This window comes from Kwoniella shandongensis, chromosome 4 (assembly GCF_008629635.2).
Source record: "Kwoniella shandongensis chromosome 4, complete sequence".
Classification (NCBI taxonomy): Eukaryota; Fungi; Basidiomycota; class Tremellomycetes; order Tremellales; family Cryptococcaceae; genus Kwoniella; species Kwoniella shandongensis.
In genome coordinates, this window is record NC_089290.1 from 1535126 (window position 1) to 1556036 (window position 20911).

General features: G+C 50.1%; 7 protein-coding genes across 7 annotated transcripts; 5 read left to right on the top strand and 2 right to left on the bottom strand.

The window, feature by feature from the left end:
* Nucleotides 1-522: 522 nt before the first annotated feature.
* CI109_102594 (uncharacterized protein) lies at nt 523-3936 on the top strand (the record flags this gene model as incomplete). Its single annotated transcript, XM_032006313.1, has 16 exons — nt 523-757; nt 884-1061; nt 1306-1449; nt 1558-1803; nt 1876-1961; nt 2014-2058; nt 2115-2405; nt 2482-2552; nt 2609-2735; nt 2801-2919; nt 2975-3005; nt 3061-3111; nt 3161-3450; nt 3509-3581; nt 3638-3734; nt 3786-3936. The coding sequence occupies 16 exons, from the start codon at nt 523-525 to the stop codon at nt 3934-3936; spliced, it is 2235 nt and encodes a 744-aa protein (XP_031859334.1).
* A 662-nt stretch (nt 3937-4598) lies between these two features.
* On the top strand, nt 4599-6904 carry CI109_102595 (uncharacterized protein; the record flags this gene model as incomplete). Its single annotated transcript, XM_032006314.1, has 7 exons — nt 4599-4670; nt 4796-4889; nt 4943-5064; nt 5122-5436; nt 5494-6224; nt 6278-6461; nt 6518-6904. The coding sequence occupies 7 exons, from the start codon at nt 4599-4601 to the stop codon at nt 6902-6904; spliced, it is 1905 nt and encodes a 634-aa protein (XP_031859335.1).
* Nucleotides 6905-7445: 541 nt separating this feature from the next.
* Nucleotides 7446-9860, bottom strand: CI109_102596 (uncharacterized protein; the record flags this gene model as incomplete). The annotated part of the gene is made up of 4 exons (XM_032006315.1): nt 7446-7883; nt 7958-8367; nt 8420-8556; nt 8641-9860. The coding sequence occupies 4 exons, from the start codon at nt 9858-9860 to the stop codon at nt 7446-7448; spliced, it is 2205 nt and encodes a 734-aa protein (XP_031859336.1).
* A 644-nt stretch (nt 9861-10504) lies between these two features.
* Nucleotides 10505-11426, top strand: CI109_102597 (riboflavin synthase, alpha subunit; the record flags this gene model as incomplete). Its single annotated transcript, XM_032006316.1, has 3 exons — nt 10505-10519; nt 10594-10917; nt 11067-11426. The coding sequence occupies 3 exons, from the start codon at nt 10505-10507 to the stop codon at nt 11424-11426; spliced, it is 699 nt and encodes a 232-aa protein (XP_031859337.1).
* A 746-nt stretch (nt 11427-12172) lies between these two features.
* CI109_102598 (uncharacterized protein) lies at nt 12173-13229 on the top strand (the record flags this gene model as incomplete). The annotated part of the gene is made up of 3 exons (XM_032006317.1): nt 12173-12631; nt 12726-13118; nt 13182-13229. The coding sequence occupies 3 exons, from the start codon at nt 12173-12175 to the stop codon at nt 13227-13229; spliced, it is 900 nt and encodes a 299-aa protein (XP_031859338.1).
* A 104-nt stretch (nt 13230-13333) lies between these two features.
* On the bottom strand, nt 13334-15213 carry CI109_102599 (uncharacterized protein; the record flags this gene model as incomplete). Its single annotated transcript, XM_032006318.1, has 6 exons — nt 13334-13640; nt 13699-13819; nt 13878-14342; nt 14413-14918; nt 14988-15081; nt 15150-15213. 6 exons carry the CDS (start codon nt 15211-15213, stop codon nt 13334-13336), a joined length of 1557 nt encoding a protein of 518 aa, XP_031859339.1.
* A 327-nt stretch (nt 15214-15540) lies between these two features.
* Nucleotides 15541-18103, top strand: CI109_102600 (uncharacterized protein; the record flags this gene model as incomplete). Its single annotated transcript, XM_032006319.1, has 9 exons — nt 15541-15582; nt 15653-15688; nt 15751-15840; nt 15901-16070; nt 16127-16568; nt 16629-17061; nt 17124-17278; nt 17335-17583; nt 17654-18103. The coding sequence occupies 9 exons, from the start codon at nt 15541-15543 to the stop codon at nt 18101-18103; spliced, it is 2067 nt and encodes a 688-aa protein (XP_031859340.1).
* Nucleotides 18104-20911: the final 2808 nt, after the last annotated feature.

Below are 20911 nucleotides of genomic sequence, written 5' to 3' on the forward strand. Positions count from 1 at the left end.
AAAGTTGTGGTGTACAATTCGAAAAGTGGGTTCATTCAAAACAGCGTACTGGAGCAAGGACAAAGAAAAGGACAAAACAGTACGCGGTTTTTATATTGACATTTCAATATGGCAAAAATAAGCCCTAACATACAGATTGAAGCTGTCAGAGTTCATGTATACTGGTACCATAGTTGTCTCTGATAGGTTGTACTTGCGACACAGATGTTATAAGCAAAGTATCGTTTGCCTTTCCAGTATGAGTATATAAAACCGCGTACTGGAGCAAGGACATGGAACAGGACAAAACAGTACGCGTTTTTATGTGGTGCGTTCAACGGTTGACGGTTTGACGGTTAAGCTTCGGATGGACATAACCGGAGTATACACACAATAATGGTGGTCTTTGCATCTCCATCAACTCTGCAGTCAAACTTAGTAATACCATCTGTCTCTGCTTTGTACGGTATAGAACATCACTATCATCTCGTTAGGATCAAGACCTCCGCCCACCTAGGCAGAGGAGAACACACGAACGGTACGATGTCGTCGAAGCAGACTCTCCTCCGATCCCCGCTCACCCCTTCTCAACGAAACATCCTCCACACCCGTCTTCGAACGATACTCGATACGTACCTTCAACACCGACCGCTCTTCCAGCGATTGTTGACAGCTGGTTTCGTATTGTACTGTCTGGGGACGACTTGGGCGGCTGTCACTGGACGCGGGGGAAAGGGCGGAGTGAGGGAGGGCAAGAGTGGAAGGAGGGGGAAGGGAGGTGAGTTAGGTCATGACATTTCTGACATTCACACAATCCTTCTCAACTCTCAAAAAGATTCACGGGCTACATCATTTGCTACACCATTCGGTAGCCACTTGCTGACATCGCACAATACTCTACCAGGCTCAGGCAAACCCGTCGCATCAGTCAACGACCCTCTCTTCCATGTGCGGCTCAAACGGCTCATGCGAATCGTCATTCCCAGTCTGAAAAGCAGAGAGGCAGTGATGTTAGCGCTGCATAGTGCGTTCTTGGTAGGGAGGACCGGGTTGAGTCTGTATGTTGCAGAGCTGGATGGAAGGTAAGTTTGAGGTTTAGTCCAATTTGGGTGTGGACGTTTTCAAGCATGACCACTCAGGCGTTGAGGTCGAGGATGGATAAGGATGGGGCTTGTTATGGGATCAACCGCTAGCCTTGCTCGCCTCATGCCTCTAAGGAGAGGGTCAGTTAACTGGATGATGGGGCAAGCAAGTCGTAAATGACATGGGGACGCTGAGAAGTGACAATGGTACGGCAGGCGAGCTGACCTTGTGCAAACCCCGCAGGATCGTATCCTCCCTGGTCACAGCACAACCACATTTGTTCCTGATGAACCTGACAAAGTGGCTGTTGGTTGCTATCCCCGCAACATACACGAACTCCATGTTGGAATACCTTCAATCGGAGCTAGGCTTGGCGTACAGAACTAGGTGAGTGCGATATGGTCGCTGTCAAGGCGGCGAGCGAAGTAGGAGCCAAACCTCCAGAGATTCGAAGTCGGCAGTCTCAGCTGACTCTGTCCATTCCTGTCCTCTCAGACTCACGAAACACGCACTGAGCACATACTTGGACCCGCCCGGAGTACAATCCCCAAACGTCAACTCCTCCATCGTCGAGAAAGGGTCGGATCCAGATGTCAGCGGCGAACAGCTTTTCTACAAGCTCGCCAATTTGGATGATAGAATCAAGAATGCCGACCAGTATCTGACTGTAGATATCCAGCTGTTCAGTACGAAGTTGGCAGAGATCTACTCGAATATCGCAAAGCCTGTATTGGATGTTATGTAAGTGGTGGCGCGAGCAGGCAATACGTGTGGCCAGCAGCCAGAATAATGCGGTGTTGACGAGTCTTGCAGTCTCTACAATTATCAGCTATCGAGAAATGTCGGGGCGGAAGGTCTTGTGATCTTGACCATCTTGGTTCAGGCAAGCGCAGGACTATGTGGGTATATATGTCGAGTTATACAGAGCGAAAGCTGACCCGGTGTGAATAGTACGCGCTATCACACCGCCTTTTGGGACATATGCGGCACATGAGGGTAAGTTCATCTTGTTTCACTCGTTGGTCAAAGGCTTATAGCCAAGTCTGCTTCAGCCACACTGGAAGGAGAACTCCGGTTCACCCACTCACGACTCCTGGAATCCGCTGAAGAGGTTGCGCTTTACCACGGCGAAGAGTTCGAGAAGAACGTCATTGAACGAGGTTATTTCGCATTGGTCAAACATGCCAACAGGGTCTTGAGGATCCGTGTTTGGCATGGTATGGCTGAAGAGGGAATCATCAAGTGGGTATGGGGAAGTTTGGGTCTGTGCATTTGCGCTATCCCGGTATTCGCTGGCGATCTGCTGGGCATGAAAGGTGGAGATCTGGGCAGCAGGACAGAAGGTGAGTCGAGCGCTGTGGTACAACATCCGTCGCCTCCGCAGATTGGGACAAATGCTCATGAGTCTGGCCTCTGCAGGATTTGTCACCAACCGAAGACTGCTGTTGTCCTCGAGTGACGCTTTTGGTCGAGTCATGTACAGCTACAAGGTTGGTCGAAAGGCAACCAATGGTAACGCGACCGAGCTAATTCCTCGATGTCTCAGGAACTTGCGGAACTGGCAGGGTATACAGCGAGAGTATCAGATCTCTTTGACACGATGGACGACGTCAAGAAGGGTCACTATCAGAAGAAGCTGGTCAGCAGTGCCAGTGTCGAAGACAATGCGAAGAGTGAGTCTGTACAAAGCAGTGTCAAGAGGAATTTATAATTGATGGTGTCATCTCTGTTATGGCAGTGCTGCAAGGTCGAGGCAAGATTATAGAATCCGAAGAGATACGGTTTGATGGTGTACCATTGATCAGTCCCAATGGAGATGTACTGGTGAAGTCGATGAGCTTCAACGTGGAACCAGGAGTGAGTTGGCCTAGCGTCGAGCAAATCAGGGTGGAAATGCTAACTCCGGGCCTAGAAACATCTGCTGGTTGTTGGACCTAACGGATGTAGGTGATGGTTGATACATTTGAGTAAGTCAATGCTGATATACGCAACTTTCAGGCGGTAAAAGCAGTCTTTTCCGAATTCTTGGTGGTCTTTGGCCCGTATACGGTAGGTCGTTTGAATCGTTGCTGCTTCGTTGTCCTAATTTGTCTTCCAGGCGGCACCGTGTACAAGCCTCCCGCTCGAGAGTTCACTTATATTCCACAACGTCCATACCTATGCACTGGCACGCTTCGAGATCAGATCATCTACCCTCACTCGCATGCCGATATGAAGTCCCGCAATGTATCGGATGCTGATCTGCAGAAGATCTTGGAGGTAGTGGAGATGGGTCATATCGTAGAAAGAGAGGGTGGCTGGGACGCAGTGCGAGAGTGGAGAGATGCCTTGAGTGGTGGTGATAAACAGAGAATCGCAATGGCCAGGTTGTTCTACCATAAGCCCAAGGTGAGCCGTAGTGTCCAATGTGTCCAGCAACAGTTGCTGACAGTGAGTGGCTGTGAAGTATGCCATCTTGGATGAATGTACCAGCGCGGTGACACTGGAGATTGAGAAGGTCATGTACGATCACGCCACGGGTGAGTCGTTGTCACTTTGTCTAGCATACCACGGCGGCGCTGATAGGTTGTCACAGCACTCGGGATCACGCTCATGACCGTCAGTCACCGACCTTCGCTATGGAAGTATCACTCGATGGTGTTACAGTATGATGGAATGGGTGGATACATCTTGTAAGTTGTTGACATTTCGATGCGCACACCATCTGACTTTGCTCTATTTAGCACCGAGCTCGATGCAGAACGTCGCTTGGCACTGCAAGAAGAGAAGCAAGATCTAGAGCATAAGCTGCTCGAAGTACCTAAGCTGAAAGCGAGGCTGGAAGAGTTGAAGGCGGTGAAGGCCGAGAGAGAAAGAGCGGCAGGAAGAGGGTAGACGTGCTAGCCACCGAGTTTGGATCTACTGTGTTACTAGATGTATAAATGATGTTATAGCAATAGTGTACAGTCACTCGCTCTCGCTACGGGGCCCGACATACGCTAGGTTGACAGCCACGTTGGATTGTGCCACATGCTCATTGGTCTAGATTTGGCCCGTTTGCTATAAGCGGTAAAAGTACCGAATTGGGTAATGACGTCACAACCACCCAACTCAACCCTTAGAATCTCTCTTTCCCTCGCTCTATCTCTCGTCTGTCTGTTTCCCGCTTACAGTACTTCTTTCCCTCTCCTTCCCTCTCTCTTCCTCTCTTCTCAGCTGTTTGCCCCGCACTCGACATTACCCACACTGTTGCTATACTTACTACTCTCGTTGGAGTAACTGAGTAACTAAATAGTACGTCGATCGACCCTTTCATCTCTCAGTCCTCAATCCTCATCATCATCATCGTCACCGTCATCGCTATTTCCCCACTTTCCTAACATTCCATCCATTTCATAACATAACATCACACCTCACCCTTCTTTTCTCATTTGCCGCCATTCCATTGATTGATTGACCGACCTAGGCTAATACTTAATCCTTCAATCACATCTTTACTTTACTTTTGCTCTTTCCTTGTCAACACAGTATAGCAAAGGAAACAAATAGTAAACATAATGTCCCACTTTGATACACTCTCACGGACTACGTCCAAAGCGGGTTCGACAGTGTCGAGGAACCAGTCCTTGGTGAGTTGGTGCCCTTCGTCACATCTTCTCTCAGCCCCCTCATCGGCAGACTGTTCGTCATCTGTCAGCAAGAGCAGCATTGAGCACGTAGACTGACAAGTTGTTTTCTCGTCCCCCTCATACAGATCAAGAAGAACACTGCCCCTCATGAGCTCAAACCTTCCGACATCCTTATCGAGCGATTCACTGCTTGGAAGCAGATCGTCAAGATGCTCATCTGTGAGTGGCTTTGTGTTATGAGCGACATGCGCAGTTCACTGACGTTTGCGCAGCATACTTTGAGGGTATCGCCGATATCGAGGCCAACACCTCCAAGGAGCTCACCAAGCTTGGTGCCGTTATCCAGGTTCCCTTCAGACCCGGAAACCAGTTCCTTGGCGAGGGTGGTATGCAGGTGAGTTTATTCACCATATTCGCTGGAATTGCGGCAGATACTTATGCCCGTCCCTAGGATGTCTTCTACACCATCCGAGACAAGACACGAGTGATTGCCGACTCTCACTCTTCCCTCGCACGAACCATCGAGTCCTCCATTGTCCAACATCTCCAGAAGCTCCGAACCGAGATCAAGGCGCACATCAAGAACGTCCAGTTGGACACCGGAAAGCTCGCTACTTCTGTTGCCAAGGAGAGGGAGATGTCCACCAAGGCCATCGCCGATCTTGCCAGGGCCATTGGATCTGTCAACCACACCCCAATGCAGGTCTCCGCTAAGGAAGACCCCTTCGCCGTCAACATGGCTGTTTTGAAGCAGCTCCAGAGACAGGTGAGCTTACGTGTCAGACTTTCGGTGTACACGGAAACTGACAAGTTGAATTACTAGGTCAACGAAGAGAACTCGCTCCAAAAGTCCGTTATCATCATGCAGCAAAACTCCGCTCATTTCGAGGAGGGTATCGTCCGATCCATCCAATCAGCCTGGGCTACCTTCGACGAATGGCAGACCCGAATGTCCGCTTCCGTCCAGGAAACTTGGCGACACCTCGGTGTTAACATGTCTCAGCTCATGCCCGATCGAGAGTGGATCTCCTTCGCTGCCCGATCTGACCACCTTCTTGACCCCGAGACACCTCTCCGAAACCCAGACCAGATTGACTACCCCGGTAGGAACGACCCCTCCGTTACTCCCGTCCACACCGGTCTCCTCGAGCGAAAGAAGCGATTCACCAAGACCTACAAGGAAGGATTCTACGTCCTCACCCCCGCCGGTTACTTGCACGAGTACGCTTCCTCTGACCCCACTACTGCCACTCACCCTATCTGGAGCTTGTTCCTTCCCGCTTGTACTCTCGGCCCTCCTTCGTCTGCTACTACCGCTAAATCGCACAAATTCCACATCGAGGGCCGAAAGGACGGAACCTCAGCTTACGGCAAGACCCCTGGTGGTCGAGGTCTCTTCGGCGGTAGCGACACTGCTTTCACTTTCAGGGCTAGAAGTCACGAGGAGATGATGGAGGTCTGGAACGACTTGCGAATGCTCGTAGCTAGGTACTTGGTCGCCAGCGAGCAGATGGAGCGAGATGGTCCTGTTGCTCAAGCCGTCAGGAGCGTTGGGTGAGTTTGCATGTCCCGCTGTAAATCGAAGCCTGGCTGATTTTCCCTCATAGTTACGCTTCCGAGGAAGAGGAAGAAGAGGAGGAGGAGGAAGAGGAAGAGGGCAGCTCCGTCGAGGAAGATGAAGGCGAGGAGGAGGAAGAGGCTGAGGATGCTGCTCACACCGCTGAGGAGGAAGTCCCCGCCTACACTCACGGTAGCGCTGCCCCCGTTGAGGTCGGACCTAACGGCTACGCTGTGAGTCGAGCGCCGGTTCTCGGTATCTTCTCCAGCTGACTCATCTTCACTATTAGCTTGACAAGAAGGAGAAGCCAGAGCTCGGCCCCGCTGCGACTGGATCTGACGCTGGTACGAACCGTCAGTTGTCTCGACGAGAAGAGAAGGCACCCGCCCGTGAGGAGCCCACAACTGGTGAGGGTCTCTCCCCCGCTCCCGTCTCCAGCTCGACTACAACCGGTGCAGGCTTCGGGTCGACCAACACGACCGGTAATGCTCTCAGACCGGAGGACACCTTGGGTGAGGTGATCCACGCTCCTGCGCCTGTCACCAGTGACAGTGCCGCTGCCGATGCTGGTCCCGCTCCCGAGCCTGAGACTCCTACGCACGAGGAGGAACAACACTCCAAGGGATTGCTCTCTCGTTTCACGGAGAACTTTACCGGATCCGCGAAGAAGGAGTAAAATCGTCTAGACCCGAAATGCCTGCACCGTCCGGTTGTTGTTGTCGCCTTGCCTGTTTGTTTGACCATACACTGTGTTTTGCCTTTTTACTGATGCGTCTACCTGTCTTCCCTATCATGTAGCCGACGAGTAAACCATGTTTTCTCGTCCCCCTCTCTTGTCTTACTACCAATCTCGTCGGTGATTATGAACTCTGTCGGTAGTGTGCTTCTGTGTGGTTCCCCTTTTATTTGTCTTTTTGTTCGACCCGGAAAAATCCTTTTAATGTTAGTTGTGTCGTGGAAACAGTTGGAATATAAGTGATGAATAACTCTATTGCTTGCCTTTGTCATAATTTGCGTCATTTGCAGAGACTGCAAAGATTCCATGAGTCGACAGACAAACGCTTTGTGGCATCTACCGTATATCTGACGATTGCCAACGACAGAAAAGTGCAGAGTGACACGTATCCGCGTAGCATTACCTGTTTCGTCTATGTAATTTGTTATCTGTGTGATTGACTACCTATAGTTGTCGTCGTCGTCGTCTACGTCGTTCAAACTCATCTTCTCCTCTTATTGGTTGTCAAAGTCCTCATCATTCTTCTTGCTTCTCTCGTTCTCTCATATTCTCTCTTTTCCATCTCCTCCATTGTCATCTCCACCAAGATCGGACCGAACTCTTCCTTCTCCCACCAATCCCTCCATACACCTACTAAACCCTTTGCACCTCTCTTGGTGTTGACTCGGGGTAAAGGACCTCCTCTCTCCCATTTAGCTTGTTCTTCTGGATGTGTCGATGCGAATAATTCAAGTTCCAGCGCATCGCGTTTATGTTTCAAGAGTTCTTCGTGGATCGCGAATGCTACCAAGGGGATCGCTTCCCCTGTGAGACCGAGTTCGGTACAGTAGTGTTTGGCAAATATCGATGGAGGAAGGGGAGACGACAAGTCCCATTCGATTCGATCGCGTAATATATGAGAGTATATTTGGACGTCGAGCTGAGCAGTAGAAGATAGCATGATAGTCAGCTACACGAGCTTTTGACAAGGGAGGACGGCAGTGTGTTGCTCACATTGACGATGATGCGACAATCCGCTTCTTCCCACACTTGCTCCGGCTCACGTTCTCGTGCCCGTCTTCTGTCTTTTTGGACCTCTTGCACATCCTTGTCGCCCTCCTCGGCCTCAGCCTCAGCCTCAGCGTCAACTTCAGCTTCGGCATCCCCATCTTCGACTTCTCCATTCTCCTCGTCTGCCTCTGCATCTCCGCCCACGTCCATCGCATCCTCCACCTCTTCTTCATCACTAAATACTACGTCTTCCTCTGTCACATCCTCATTCGAGATATCTATCTCTGCCACATTCTGGTGTTCTTCCACCTGGGCTTTGATGAGTTCTGAGATGACGTTGGCATATGGGTGAATGGGGATTCCAACGTCGACGCAGAACGTTTCGGAAAATCGCATTGAATCGATGAACGGTTCTTGAGCCGGTAGTCAGCTTAGCTAACAGCGGAAAGTGCAGACGAGGCTCACCGTTGACATTCCAAAGGAACCGATCTTTGATCTTGATTCCTTGATGGTCTGGGTTGGGCGATGCGACGTCGAGATCAATGGTGATAGGAATGAGAATCTCTGGTCGATCTGCCTCTTTCTCCAGCAGCTCTTCCGACCTAAATAGCGCAACAGCACCCAGTCAGCAACACGTGACGATGCATAGGCTCATTCCTGTGATCGGTCCCGGTTCCCCCACTCACTTGTAATCATGTTTGGTCCCTCTCGCCAGCTGACTCCTAACTCTTTCACCTGGTGTCCTATCACCCAACCAAGTCCATCCTCTTTCCATCTCCTCCTTCTTTCTTCTCAACTTGCTGCTCTTCGTCGCAGCCTGATGGTCCGCACCGGCGCCTCCAAACATGGCCGAGTCTCCTCTGTCTTTTCTAGGTCTACCCGGTCCCCGTTTCACTGGTCCCCTATGTCCGAATGTCTCGTCTTCTGGATCAGAGGCTGGTTCGTCCAGATCTGAAAGTTCGCTCTCGTCCTCGTCATCATCTTCTTCGTCGTCAGACGCCTTCTCAGCGTAGTTGACAACACGACCTCTTCGACCTGACAACAATGCTGCGGCTGCAGCAGTAGAACGTCGACCCCCACCACCTCCACCAGCAGTTGCTGGGACAGGGGAATCGTATCGTGGTGTACCCGTACCCGAACCACCTCTACCAGCAGTATTCATCTCCCTCTCCATTTCTGCCAAGAAATACTCCCTTTCCCTAGGTCCACCGGTGATATGTTCAGGTTGGATCAGCCCTGTCACGCCGGTACGTAATCTTGATGGATAGGTGGTGTACAATGCTTGACTGGTAGGCGGAGTGGACAGACTTGGATCGGAAGTCGGTTGACCGGGTGGTGGGAGGAAGAACGGTAATGGACCAGGAGGATGAGATCCTGGATGACGATAGACTGCTGCTGCAGGTGTCGGTGCTTGTGTCGGGGCGGATGGATGCCCTCCCGCTAGATGACGTGAGGTTGGGACATGCCCGTTGGATTGTCGTGCGTGATTGGCGTACATGGGCGGAGGGGGTTGTTGATGTGCCGTCCGTGTCGGAGTAGCTTGGGCATAGTTGCCTCGATATGACCCGCCAGACGAAGGATAGGCTGTGTTCGGATTGTGTGTTGGTGGTGCGTATGAAGTAGAAGTTGGATATGATTGGGGTGGTGCGTGCGTCGGATTAGGCGGAAAGGCGTACGTCGCATGATGTGACGAGGAAGGAAGGATGAATGGTTGTTGTGATTGTGGATAGTGGTATGTATGGGGAGGGATGTGTGTTGGGTTGAATTGTGGAGGAGGAGGGTAGTGATATTGTTGTTGAGGGTGAGGTGGAGGAGGTTGGACAGCATTCGAACGCGTTGGAGACATTGTATTTGATGGCCATCCAGGAGGAGGGAACGAGAATCCAGCAGGTTGTTGAGCGGGCATAGTGAGTAGTATCAAGCCGTCAGCTATATGTTATCCATCATTGTCGTGTCAAAGCATCGATACAAGTATGCAAAGGAATGAAATGTCGATGGATGTTCACAACACAGTGTGGGAACTCACGCATTTGATCAGTGTTGTTATTTTGAAACAAGGTTGGAGATCCCGGGCTCATCATGTTCGAATTGGTGCTAGATGATAGTGGCGTAGACCCATATCCACGCGAAGCTCGTTCTCGATTTCGAACAGGATATGACATTGTGTCGATTACTTCCTTTCACTCGTATCGGTGTCGCAGAGGTTGATTCTCCCTTCCTCGCTTTGCTGGGGTCGTAGTGCTGATTGATGCTTATGCAAATGAAAGGGCGAGAACATGAGGCTCCCCCGTTTTTTCTTCTTGTGTACACCAAAGGGGGACGCGAAGGAGCTCTCGCTCAACATTGGCACTAGGGGATTAAGTGGGTGGGTGGGATAAATCTGTATGTACGGTGTTCATTCCGACGGAGACGTCCGAGTCCGAGACGTCGATTCGATGATCACCAGCAAGTTCATGACAAAGAAGAGCGATCTATCTAGATACGACGATATAACTAAAGTTACACCTTCGCCCTCAACCTAGCAACCTAGCCAGACAATCATTGGTCAGAATGTTCACCGGTCTTGTAAATTTACTCCTGCAGACAGATAGATTTGCGCCTAATATTGGCTGACCACTCACTTTTTCTCCCCTATCCAGGTCGAACACACTTCTCGAATCTCAAAGATTGTCGACCCATCCTCGTCTTCCACCTCAACCAGCACCGAAAACCCTTCTGCGGCAGGCTTCACTCTGACTATCGACGACTCCGCTCCTATTCTTACAGATTGTAGTGTCGGCGATTCGATCTGCGTCAACGGAGCATGTTTGACTGTCACCTCCTTCGGGGAAGATTGGTTCACTGTTGGTCTGGCACCTGAGACGTTGAAGAGGACAAATTTGGGAGAGTTGAAAGTTGGAGATAAGGTGAATTGCGAGAGAGCTATGGCTGGACATACGAGGTTTGGTGGACATATGGTTCAGGTAAGTTGTCTATATATCTCATCGGCCTCTTGCGCTGTACCTGTGTGTGCAGCGGCGGGTCTTCTGTTAGCCGCACACAAGACGCATTTCAGACCCAGATTAGGTGTTGAGATTCTCGTGTAGTGATGCTGATACCCTTGTCTATCCAGGGCCACGTCGACAGCACAGCGACCATCATCTCCAAAAAGCCCGATGGCGAATCCATTCGGTACAACTTCCAACTTCCCGCCGACACCACCCTCCTCCCATACATCATCGAAAAGGGTTACATAACGCTCGACGGTGCTTCTCTCACAATAACAGAAGTCGATGATGCCGAGCGATCATTCGGAATCATGCTCATTGCTCATAGTCAGGAGAAATTGACATTGACCAGCAAAGATTTTGGAAGTACCATCAATGTCGAGGTGGATTGCGTTGGAAAATATGTCTTGGGCAGTACAGAGAGGATTGAGGGAATCGTGGAGAGGATAGTGGAGAGGAAGTTGAAGGAAAAGGGACTGCTATGAGGCCCGGACATGAGCGAAAAGGCATTCGGTCGACCTCAAATGTCAGCCGTTTCCTTGAAGACGAAGGGATCAAGCAGTACGTAGAGGTCTTGATCGTTTGAGATCTCGATGCATAGATCACGTTTGACGTCATTCACTCTACTCATCCCAATATGAGACTGACTGATGAATGCCAGTGGAACTGAGACAAGGTCGGAAGACAAGACTAGTCGATCCAGCCTTCTTTAGTGACCGCTGATATCTCAGCCGGTTTGACTGTGCGCGTACTGATCACTGTATGACTTCGAGCCCTTTCATCTGATTCTTATCATGGCTTGTCGGCTTTCCTGCACCAGACTGCTTTGCTGTGAGACCGAGTTGTAGCTCGCCTTCTTGACACTGACCCAAGAGATGCGTGAGAAATGCATATAAGTACGCTGTACATGGTCCATGATTCCAATCTTTCTTCTTCATCCGCTTAACGATCATCCACTTCCACCGAGCTCATCTGATCTCATCGCCTTAACGACTTTACGAACTTTACGACTTTCAATTTCAACACTGAACTTGATCTTACGGCTTACCTTGCCTAACATCACAACACAGTCACTACAGTAGCCAGATCCAGCCAACCAGATCATCACCAGGTTACCGTCCACTCACACACATCAACTACACATAAATTTGACGAATCCACCGATTCACTCTCTCTTTACACTTCACCAACTCCCTACCTCACTTGACACTTTCGAACTCCTTCACACACGATGCACGCCACCACTGTCCTCGCTGGTCTTTCCGCTCTTCTCCCCATGCTCACTCTCACTTCTGCTCTTCCTGGCGCTCATCAACTTCACTCTCGATCAATCTCCGACACCCAGATCCTGCAATACGCACTCACGCTCGAACATCTCGAATCGAACTTTTACTCTTCTGCCCTCGACCGATTCTCCGCAGACGATTTTACCGCTGCCGGTTTCCCAACTTGGGTCCGAGGCAGGATCAGTCAGATTGCCGAACACGAGAAACAACATGTCGACCTTCTTTCCGGGGCTTTGGGCAAAGACAAGGTCGACGCGTGTCAGTACAAGTTCCCTTACGACGATGTCAAGGGATTTGTAGGATTGAGTAGCGTTTTGGAAAGTGTTGGTGTTTCAGCGTATCTTGGCGCAGCGGCAAGTATCGCAGAGAAGGCCTACTTGACAGTTGCCGGGTCGATCTTGACTGTGAGTACAAACTAGTGGTAAGAATGATTCATTACTGTTTTTTTTGCTGACGATCCTTTTATTTGCCTTTGCTATACTTCTCTTGCGCGCACAGACCGAAGCACGTCACCAAGCCTGGCTCAGTTCTTCAGCACTTCAAGGACCTGCATGGTCCGGCCCCGAAGACACCCCTTTAGACTTTAACGAAGTCTTCTCCCTCGCATCCTCCTTCATCGTTTCTTGCCCATCTACCAACCCTGCCCTTCCTTTCAAAGCTTTCCCTACACTGGCCATCTCTTCCGACGGATCATTGACTTATCCCAACGCTAAGCCCACTGGCGATTATCTCTTGATCGCAGAAGGGTTGACGAGCAAGACATTCCCTATTTCTAATGGCAAGGTCGATCTGCCAAAGAATATCCAGGGTTTCGCATATGCCGTCGTCACCAGTGAAAAGGACGCGAGTAAGGTTGGCGATGATAACATCCTTGCTGGTGTGGCAATCTTGGTGAGCGATCAATTGTCCTTTCTGCACTGTTAGTCGGAACTAACTGAATGGGTACACTACCAGGACTACCCCTTCAACAGTAAAGTCTCCAACCCTGCTCCCACGTTCTAGACGAGGAGCCAGCCTGGTAGCTTTTGATAGTCGCAACTTGTCATATAGCAAATGTATCATTATATGTGCACACATTATACCATTACACCAGATAGCAAGGACCACTAGGCATCCTGTATTAAGAAATCCTTGATCTGGTCCTTCATCGTCGCTCTCTCGACCACGTTGCCCTGCTGCCGAGCTACATTCTCTCCTATCCATAGAGGCAATGGGACAGGTTCGTTCTGAGTGGAAGCTGTTCTAGCGTTCACCGTCGGCGGAGTAAATGTCGTGAGGCAAGCGTAGCACAATAGCGGAGCAAGGGGTGTTGTGTTCTCTCCGGCGCTCGGAGATGCGACCGGGTTCGTCTTTGTTGGTAAGGAGGTGAGAGCAGAGCGAGATTTCCATTCCAGTGCAGAAGGATCGACCGGTCTACAGTATTGGCTCAGTTGACGCACTCGTAGGAGCTGAGCGGACGAACGAAACTCACAGCTGACAGACGGGACAAGTGGGACTATTGCTTGCTTCGCCTGGAAATACCAATTTGTCACCTGTCCGATTTATCGTCGACACCGTGGAAGGGTGTGTGACACTCAGTCCAGCAATGAATTCTGTGCATCAACCCGCTCAGCACATATGACCCTGCCCCGAAAGCATGGCATGACTTACGCTCTGTCAACATCTCCAGACTCGTTACCCCTCCCTTTCCCCTCGCATCCCTCTTACCTGCGGGTCCAGCCGCGTCCCATCGCCTATCGTTTCTCGTAAACCCATTGAACCCTTTGAGGTTACAATATACCGCTGCCTCTTTCACGCTCAGGTCTTTCATAGGCTTCAATCGTACCAATCCGTCGTCATCTTTCCTGGCCGCAGATAGTTCGAGAGGAAGAGACCATCCTCGACCAGAGGCAGTACCGGATATCAGTCTCTGTGCTTGTCGTGTCGACGTTTCGCCACGAAGGAGGTGCGAGATGTTAGGGATAGTTTGGGAGATTAATGTTAGAAGGGACGAGAGAATATTGGAGAGGAGAGCGGGGCGAGACGGTGGTGGAAGCGATGCGATGAGTTTGCGAAGGTGGTCGAGGGGTGTAGTGGATGATGCCGAGGAGAGGGGTGTAGAAAACAAGGGAAGATCTGGCGTGGCATCGACATAGTTTAGCTGACTTGGCTCTGCACAACGTAAACTTGATGAGGTACAACTCACCTGCATCTTTGAGATCGATGGCAATGGTGTCCTCCACTTCTTGCCCACTATCCTGGCTCGCAAGACCCGCAATGTCCCTCAATCGGTTCTTCAGTTCCCCATCGAAAACATCCTCCGCTCGAACGCCTATCCAGCCCAATCCCTTGTCCAATCTCTCAACCCATCCTTTCACGTCCTCCAACCGATCCTCCACACCGTCCAATACTCCCGCAAATTCTACATACACCACCCATCCTTTCCCCCATATTGGCTCCTTCTCGCCTTTCGTCTTGTCCGTGACAGCTCCATCTCCTCTTCCGACATATGATCGAGATAGCAAAAGATCGAGCATAGCTGTTGATCCTGCTCCGGACGAGAGGGCGATGAGGACGTCACCAGCTTGTCGAGGAGGTCGAATGGCATGAGATACAGCGTTTCGGGATGACGATGATCCCGATTGAGGGGTTTGGAGAGGTGGGTGAAGAAGTTTGACAAAACGACCAAAGACGGCGGTCTCGAAACATGGTCTGATCGAAGTATCACAGCAATCAGCACTGGCACAAAGCTGTCAAGGTGGGCGTAACGATATGACTCACTTGCAGAAAGTCACATTGCGAACGATATACATGCTCTTTGATATCTTACATCTCTGACACGTGTTCTTGTCGACCCGTCGAACCTGCTTACGACCTGTTCCCAGCGTCAGACTGATGATCGTATACGCCTCCATACTAGCCGAGGCCGGGGTGCCTACTTACGGGGCATGGCTACCTGCTCTTCCTCTGCCGTCCCTTGTCCCTCGGGGATATTTCCACACGACATGATGTGGGCACTGATTGACTTGTGTTCGTAGGAATTGTTATGTTAGAAAGTATAGTTGATTGAAATCTCTGGCGGCAAAAAAGCGAACGAATTAGGCTCAGAGTGGAGGATTGAATATTGGTATGTCGATCCACCTGAATCACGTGATCGCATCGATGAGCGGCAACAACATGCTTAATAGATACTTCGTATCGCTCCTCAGGCTAAACGGCTGAACATTGTGTCTAAATCTAGTCACAGTCAGGCCAACAACAAGAAATACTCTCCCTTCTGAGTTTAACCAAAGAGCAGATAGTCTGTATATAGATAAAGATAGGAAAGAGAACCATGAGTGCTACCAACGGCCCCCTGAAGAAGAGAAGGATAACCGTGAGTCTACTGTTTTAATCAGGTCCGGTCTTTCGGAAGTCACAGCGCTGATAAGCACACTCGATGTCAGAGAGCGTGCGATAGGTGTCATCGCGGAGGTATAAAGGTCAGTGGGGCATCTCAGTGATCTTGAGTAACGGATTTGAGCTCATCTAATGATACTTGCAGTGCTCTGCTGGTTCAGATCCAGATGTCTGTGAACCATGTGCGGCATTTGGGTCGGAATGTACCTATGACAGACCGATGAAACGGCGAGGTGTAAGTTGTCTTTTCCTTGATTGGCTTCGGGTTGATACTCACATGCTGATCTCATTTCAGCCGCCTGCTCGGTCCCGGGGATCCGATTCCGACCTTGGGATATCGACTGCGGGTCCATCGCCTAGACGGTCGATTTCTAATTCTCATGAAGGGTGGACATATCACGAGATAGCGAGTCATGAGCAGATTGACTCACTGATCAAAGACTACTACACCATCGTGTATCCTATGTATGTCGTTCCTCATAGGGTATCCTGGTCAAGCTGACTCAAAAAATCGATTCAAGCTTCCCCTACTTCCATTGGCCGACATTCACTTCACAGATACGACAAAGATTGTACACTCGGAATCCCGCATTCCACGCTGTGACTATGGCAGTCTGTGCTATCACTTCTGCCCGTATACGCGCTGGAGCCTGTCCCACGTTGTATCAACCCGCATCTTCATCTTCTTCCTCGCACTTGTCAACTCATCATCATCCGTCTTCCGAAACTTTCTATCACGCATCAATCGCTTCTTTCCCCACCGATATTACCCGGGCGACCGACTTCAATTACAAACGGATGAAAGTCATTTTGGCACTACTCAGCGTACAATACGCGGATATTGCGAGTGCAAACGCTCATATCGGCGATTACTTGACAATGTGCGCGATTGATGGCTTTCATAATGAATCGAGATGGCCTGCAGGATTGAATGAGATTGAAGTGCAGGAAAGGCGAAGATTAGTGAGTGTGAAACAAGCCAAGCTCGTTGACGGATCCAATCTAATTCCACATCGCCCTTAGTTCTGGTCAGCGTATCAACACGACGTCTACGTTGCTACTACGTGGAACGGCCTAATAAGACAACGTGAAGCCCAAAGCACCGTTCTCTATCCCGCCGAAGTAGACGACGATGATGACATCGCACCAGGCGGGATTCGTCCGCCGTCTCATCCTCACCAATCCGTGTCTTTTTTCAAGGGATGGAACTTCGTAACAGACTTGTACCGAATCCTCGAACATGCCGTGTCGGAACTTCGAGCTCGTAGTCAGGCGATTGATAGAGCCAACCCTATCGCTACGTTGTTCCTTCGGGATACTCTCAGTCCAGGAAATGGACCTGGTCCTAATGCGGTATTGAGGTTCGTCGAGGATATGTATCATGCTCTTCCAGAAGACTTCAAAACCACCAAGGAGATGACGGGAGATCTCGAAAAAGATCGATATGGACATCAAGGTGAGCTTGCAGCATATTGGTATAGTTTCAGGAGCCTGGGTTGATGTCACGCCGTCGATTAGCCACGAATATCTTGGTGACCCTCCAAACAGTCAAGATGGTCATGGCTGGAATGGCAGAATGGTCGGTGGAACAGCGTTGTACTATCGCTGGAGAACTGCTGGATGCACTGGCCACCGTTCCAGTGTCATATATCCGTGCCTCGGGCGCCCTAATGGTGAGTAATAAATTGATGCATCAAGTGATCGTGCGAGAGCTAAAAATGGTATATAGATTCACCACCTAGCCGGTGTTGGACATCTACTAGCATCTATTATATGTTCTCCCATCTCGCCTTCTGCATATGTTCACGTGCGAACTGTTCTGCTCAACATGGCAGATCTACTGGCGACGTTGGAACCCCAACTTGGACCGGCTGGAGCTGCTCCGAGGATCAGGGACCACGTGGAGCGGATTGACAGATATATGTTGAGTGCAACAGAGGGCACCGGCCAGAGGGGTGCGAATGCCAATGGCAAAGGGGTGCGTGTGACAAGGTTCTCGCATGGATTGACAAAAGGATAAGTACTGACACCTTCGAGTGGCTTTCCAGAGCACCGCCCTCCCGCCACAGGCTCATTCTACGTTCACGTTTACCGCCGATGTGCCCGTCTTACCCGCTCAGGCGTCTAATATCATGCCATCGTCGTATACGAGGACTCAGCCGCAAACAGCAACGAGAACCCCTGAACGACATCTGGGTATTCCAAACGGGGACTATCCTGCGACGGAGTCAGAAACGACGACCCTTCCACCCTTCACAGCTGATCTCGATGCCGGAGCTGGAAGGGTTCCAGATGCGTATCTCATCGCACCACAAGATCAACTGCTATTTGATTCTAACCAGACGCAATTACAATTGCCAGACGATCTCTTTGCGGACTGGCCGTTCTTGTTTGGCGATTATTCAAGAGTACAAGATGGAGCGTTTGATTTCCTTGCTCCGGGAGGGGTGGGTGGACAAGGGCTGGGGATGGGCATTGGACTTGGACCGGGACAATAGCTTCTTGAAGAGTGTGACGTTTGCAGGTCTAGGTGACATGCGTTTGCGTGATGGTTAGGCGGGTAATCGCGAGATTAGTCTGTGATATAATATAGTTGTTTGTAGTTCGGATACTTGTATGTAGTTGTGATATTTGCGAAACTGTCTTCTTCAAGTGCGTTACAGCCTCTACTTCAGCATCGATAATACAGAGCTGTTGGGATAATCCTTTTGCTGTTTACGGGACCACAGAACCTCGCAGAACAGGATAGATCAGACCAGATTGTGTCGACGTACAGTAGTCGGACGACTCGCTACTGAATGAATGTATGAGTTCAGTCCGCCCATCTTCTACCAGACCGGGAGACCTGTAGTATATTGTGGTACGGAATTGGACAGCAGGAGCGACCATCTACTTCTACTTGAAACCACCACCGCCTTCTTGTCCTCATGGTTCGAAACAATCTTGTATTGGTGGCGGGACTTACCAATACCACCAGGTCCGCGGAGATCCCAAGGTTAGGTTTGTTCTTCTCTCGTTATTCTTTTATCGTTATCATCTTATGGCATCACTTAACGAGAGTTGGGCTTGGTATTGGTAAAGTAAATCCGTTGTACCTTTGGTGCATTCCAGTGGAGTGTACCGTACGTAGGGGCATTGAAAGGACCTTTGAGTGTTTGTGTTGTTCGCTGGACTTGCGGTTCGCATTTCTATACTATAGTGGACGATCACTGTCCCATGTCCTATGGTCATCCGTTATTTGAACGACGTTGGAGAGCTGTACAGCAGACTTGGTTGAAACGCAATCCCAAGTGGCCTCTGATTTGTCAGTGAGAGAACAAGCTGGTCCCCAACCGAGCGACTTGGAATTTGTCACTAACCAGTCGGCGACGCGACGATCCCTCACCGTACGACTCTGCGAATGCCAAGGGTCGAGGAATGTCTCGGCGATTCTCTCACAGTGACAACCAATAGTGGTGGATGTCACCTAAACACGATCATCGAGCGAGTCTCGAACTGTATCATACATGCTCTCGTTTCTGAATCAAGCACCGTATTGTGTGATCTCCCCGGTGTATGACGCCAATATGATGTGTTCCTAAGGGAACCTGATTTGCTTATGTACCCCGTGCGTAGATCAAAGGAGAAGGTGTGGCGAACAAAGTTTTGTGTTTGAATCATTTTTGGTGTCATTCAGTTTTAGTTAGCTGGAACCTGATTCAGCTTCCTTCGTTATCGCCACACTTAGAGTTCAATTATCCTGGCGGGGTACAATATCACTCACACAAGTACGTAGAAACAATGTGATAGATGTGAAATCACTGTCTAGTCTGAGTACGTGGATCATAACGAGATTAATTAGCCATTCATCCCCCGTTGAACGTATTCTAGCGCGAATAAGAACACGTTGCATGTGCTTCGACTTACACCATCTTACGGCAAGAAGTTGTTCCGTGAATGTTCCCTGCAATTGAACTGCATTCCTATACCGTACTACATTCCGTTGCATACCTATTGAATTGAGGAGTCTTTTACTCCGGTGGTGGTGTTTATGTGGTGGTGGTGGTGCCTCGGAACTACTGTTCCAATTTACGACACCTCTGCCACCAGGAACAGAAACAAACGAGAACGAACGCGTAACTGGAACTAACCACTCTGAGCACAGACTTCACAGATCCAAAAAAACCGCCGGAGGTCGGTGATCGACAATTCATCAAAGCCACAGGTCCGTGCGCACACATACTGTACACATTCATACCTGTCTCTCATCACTGTGCTGTGAATTGTTGGCGCAAGCAATGGTTCCGGGAACACATGTACAGTATGAATGGAGATTATGTACGTCCTGGACTTGGGACAACGCCCATCCCGGTTCCTTGGACCTCGTCTGGCCAATACTTGGATACAAAGGCGTGTATGAGGCGTTGCCATCCCGGTGCCACGTCTATAGCTTCATGACGATGAGTGCAACCAGTAGCGGTGATCACCTTGGCGATGATCGTCCTCAACATCGATGCAGCACGTTGGGATAACACCATCGAGGCACATAGAGGAGGTGGGTACCTGTCTCTGGACGAGACCAAGCTTATTCTCGAGGCAAGTGGCATACAACGGTTGTGGCAAGATACAGTATGGTCCCAAGTCCCATCGGAAGTGCTACAGAACCACACCATGACGAAAGAAGATGATCGCCAACAAACAAGGCTATAGGCTAAATAAAGATTGTAAATGATGGCGATCGCTGCGCCACGGATCATCCACATAGAACATCGGCGTCACGACTGATTGCGTTTCGTCCCAATCACCCGGAAACATCGGGTTGCATTTTGGACATACCTATGCATTGGCGAAGAGCCAAACAAACGCCACGCCTCGGTCTTGAAACGAAGCACATGTATTCCGGAAGATAATGAGGATGATGTGATGGAAATCTACTGACATGTGTTGCGTCCCCATCAAAGAGACGCAGCACCTCGGTCACAGCTCATCCACCTCGTTTACCGCCCAACCCCACCTGTAACACACAGACCACACAGACACACGCACGACGACGACGACGACGAGTTACACGGAAAGTGAAACAAGTCCAACAGATCAGCCGCGGCTTCTCATCCTGGTGTGACTAATTTATTTTCCTTTTCCTCGGACAAACGGCACGGAAGATGAGTTTAAACCTTGTATTTCCCCTCGTGCCTATTGATCAAGTTGATCCCTTTCTGGAGAAATCAGAGTCGAGAGCTGCGCCGCGACGAACGGGGGAGCATGCTAAACCTATAAGGGATGAGGGAAAGGCTATGCCTCGTGTAAGAAAGGACAAGGGCTCCACC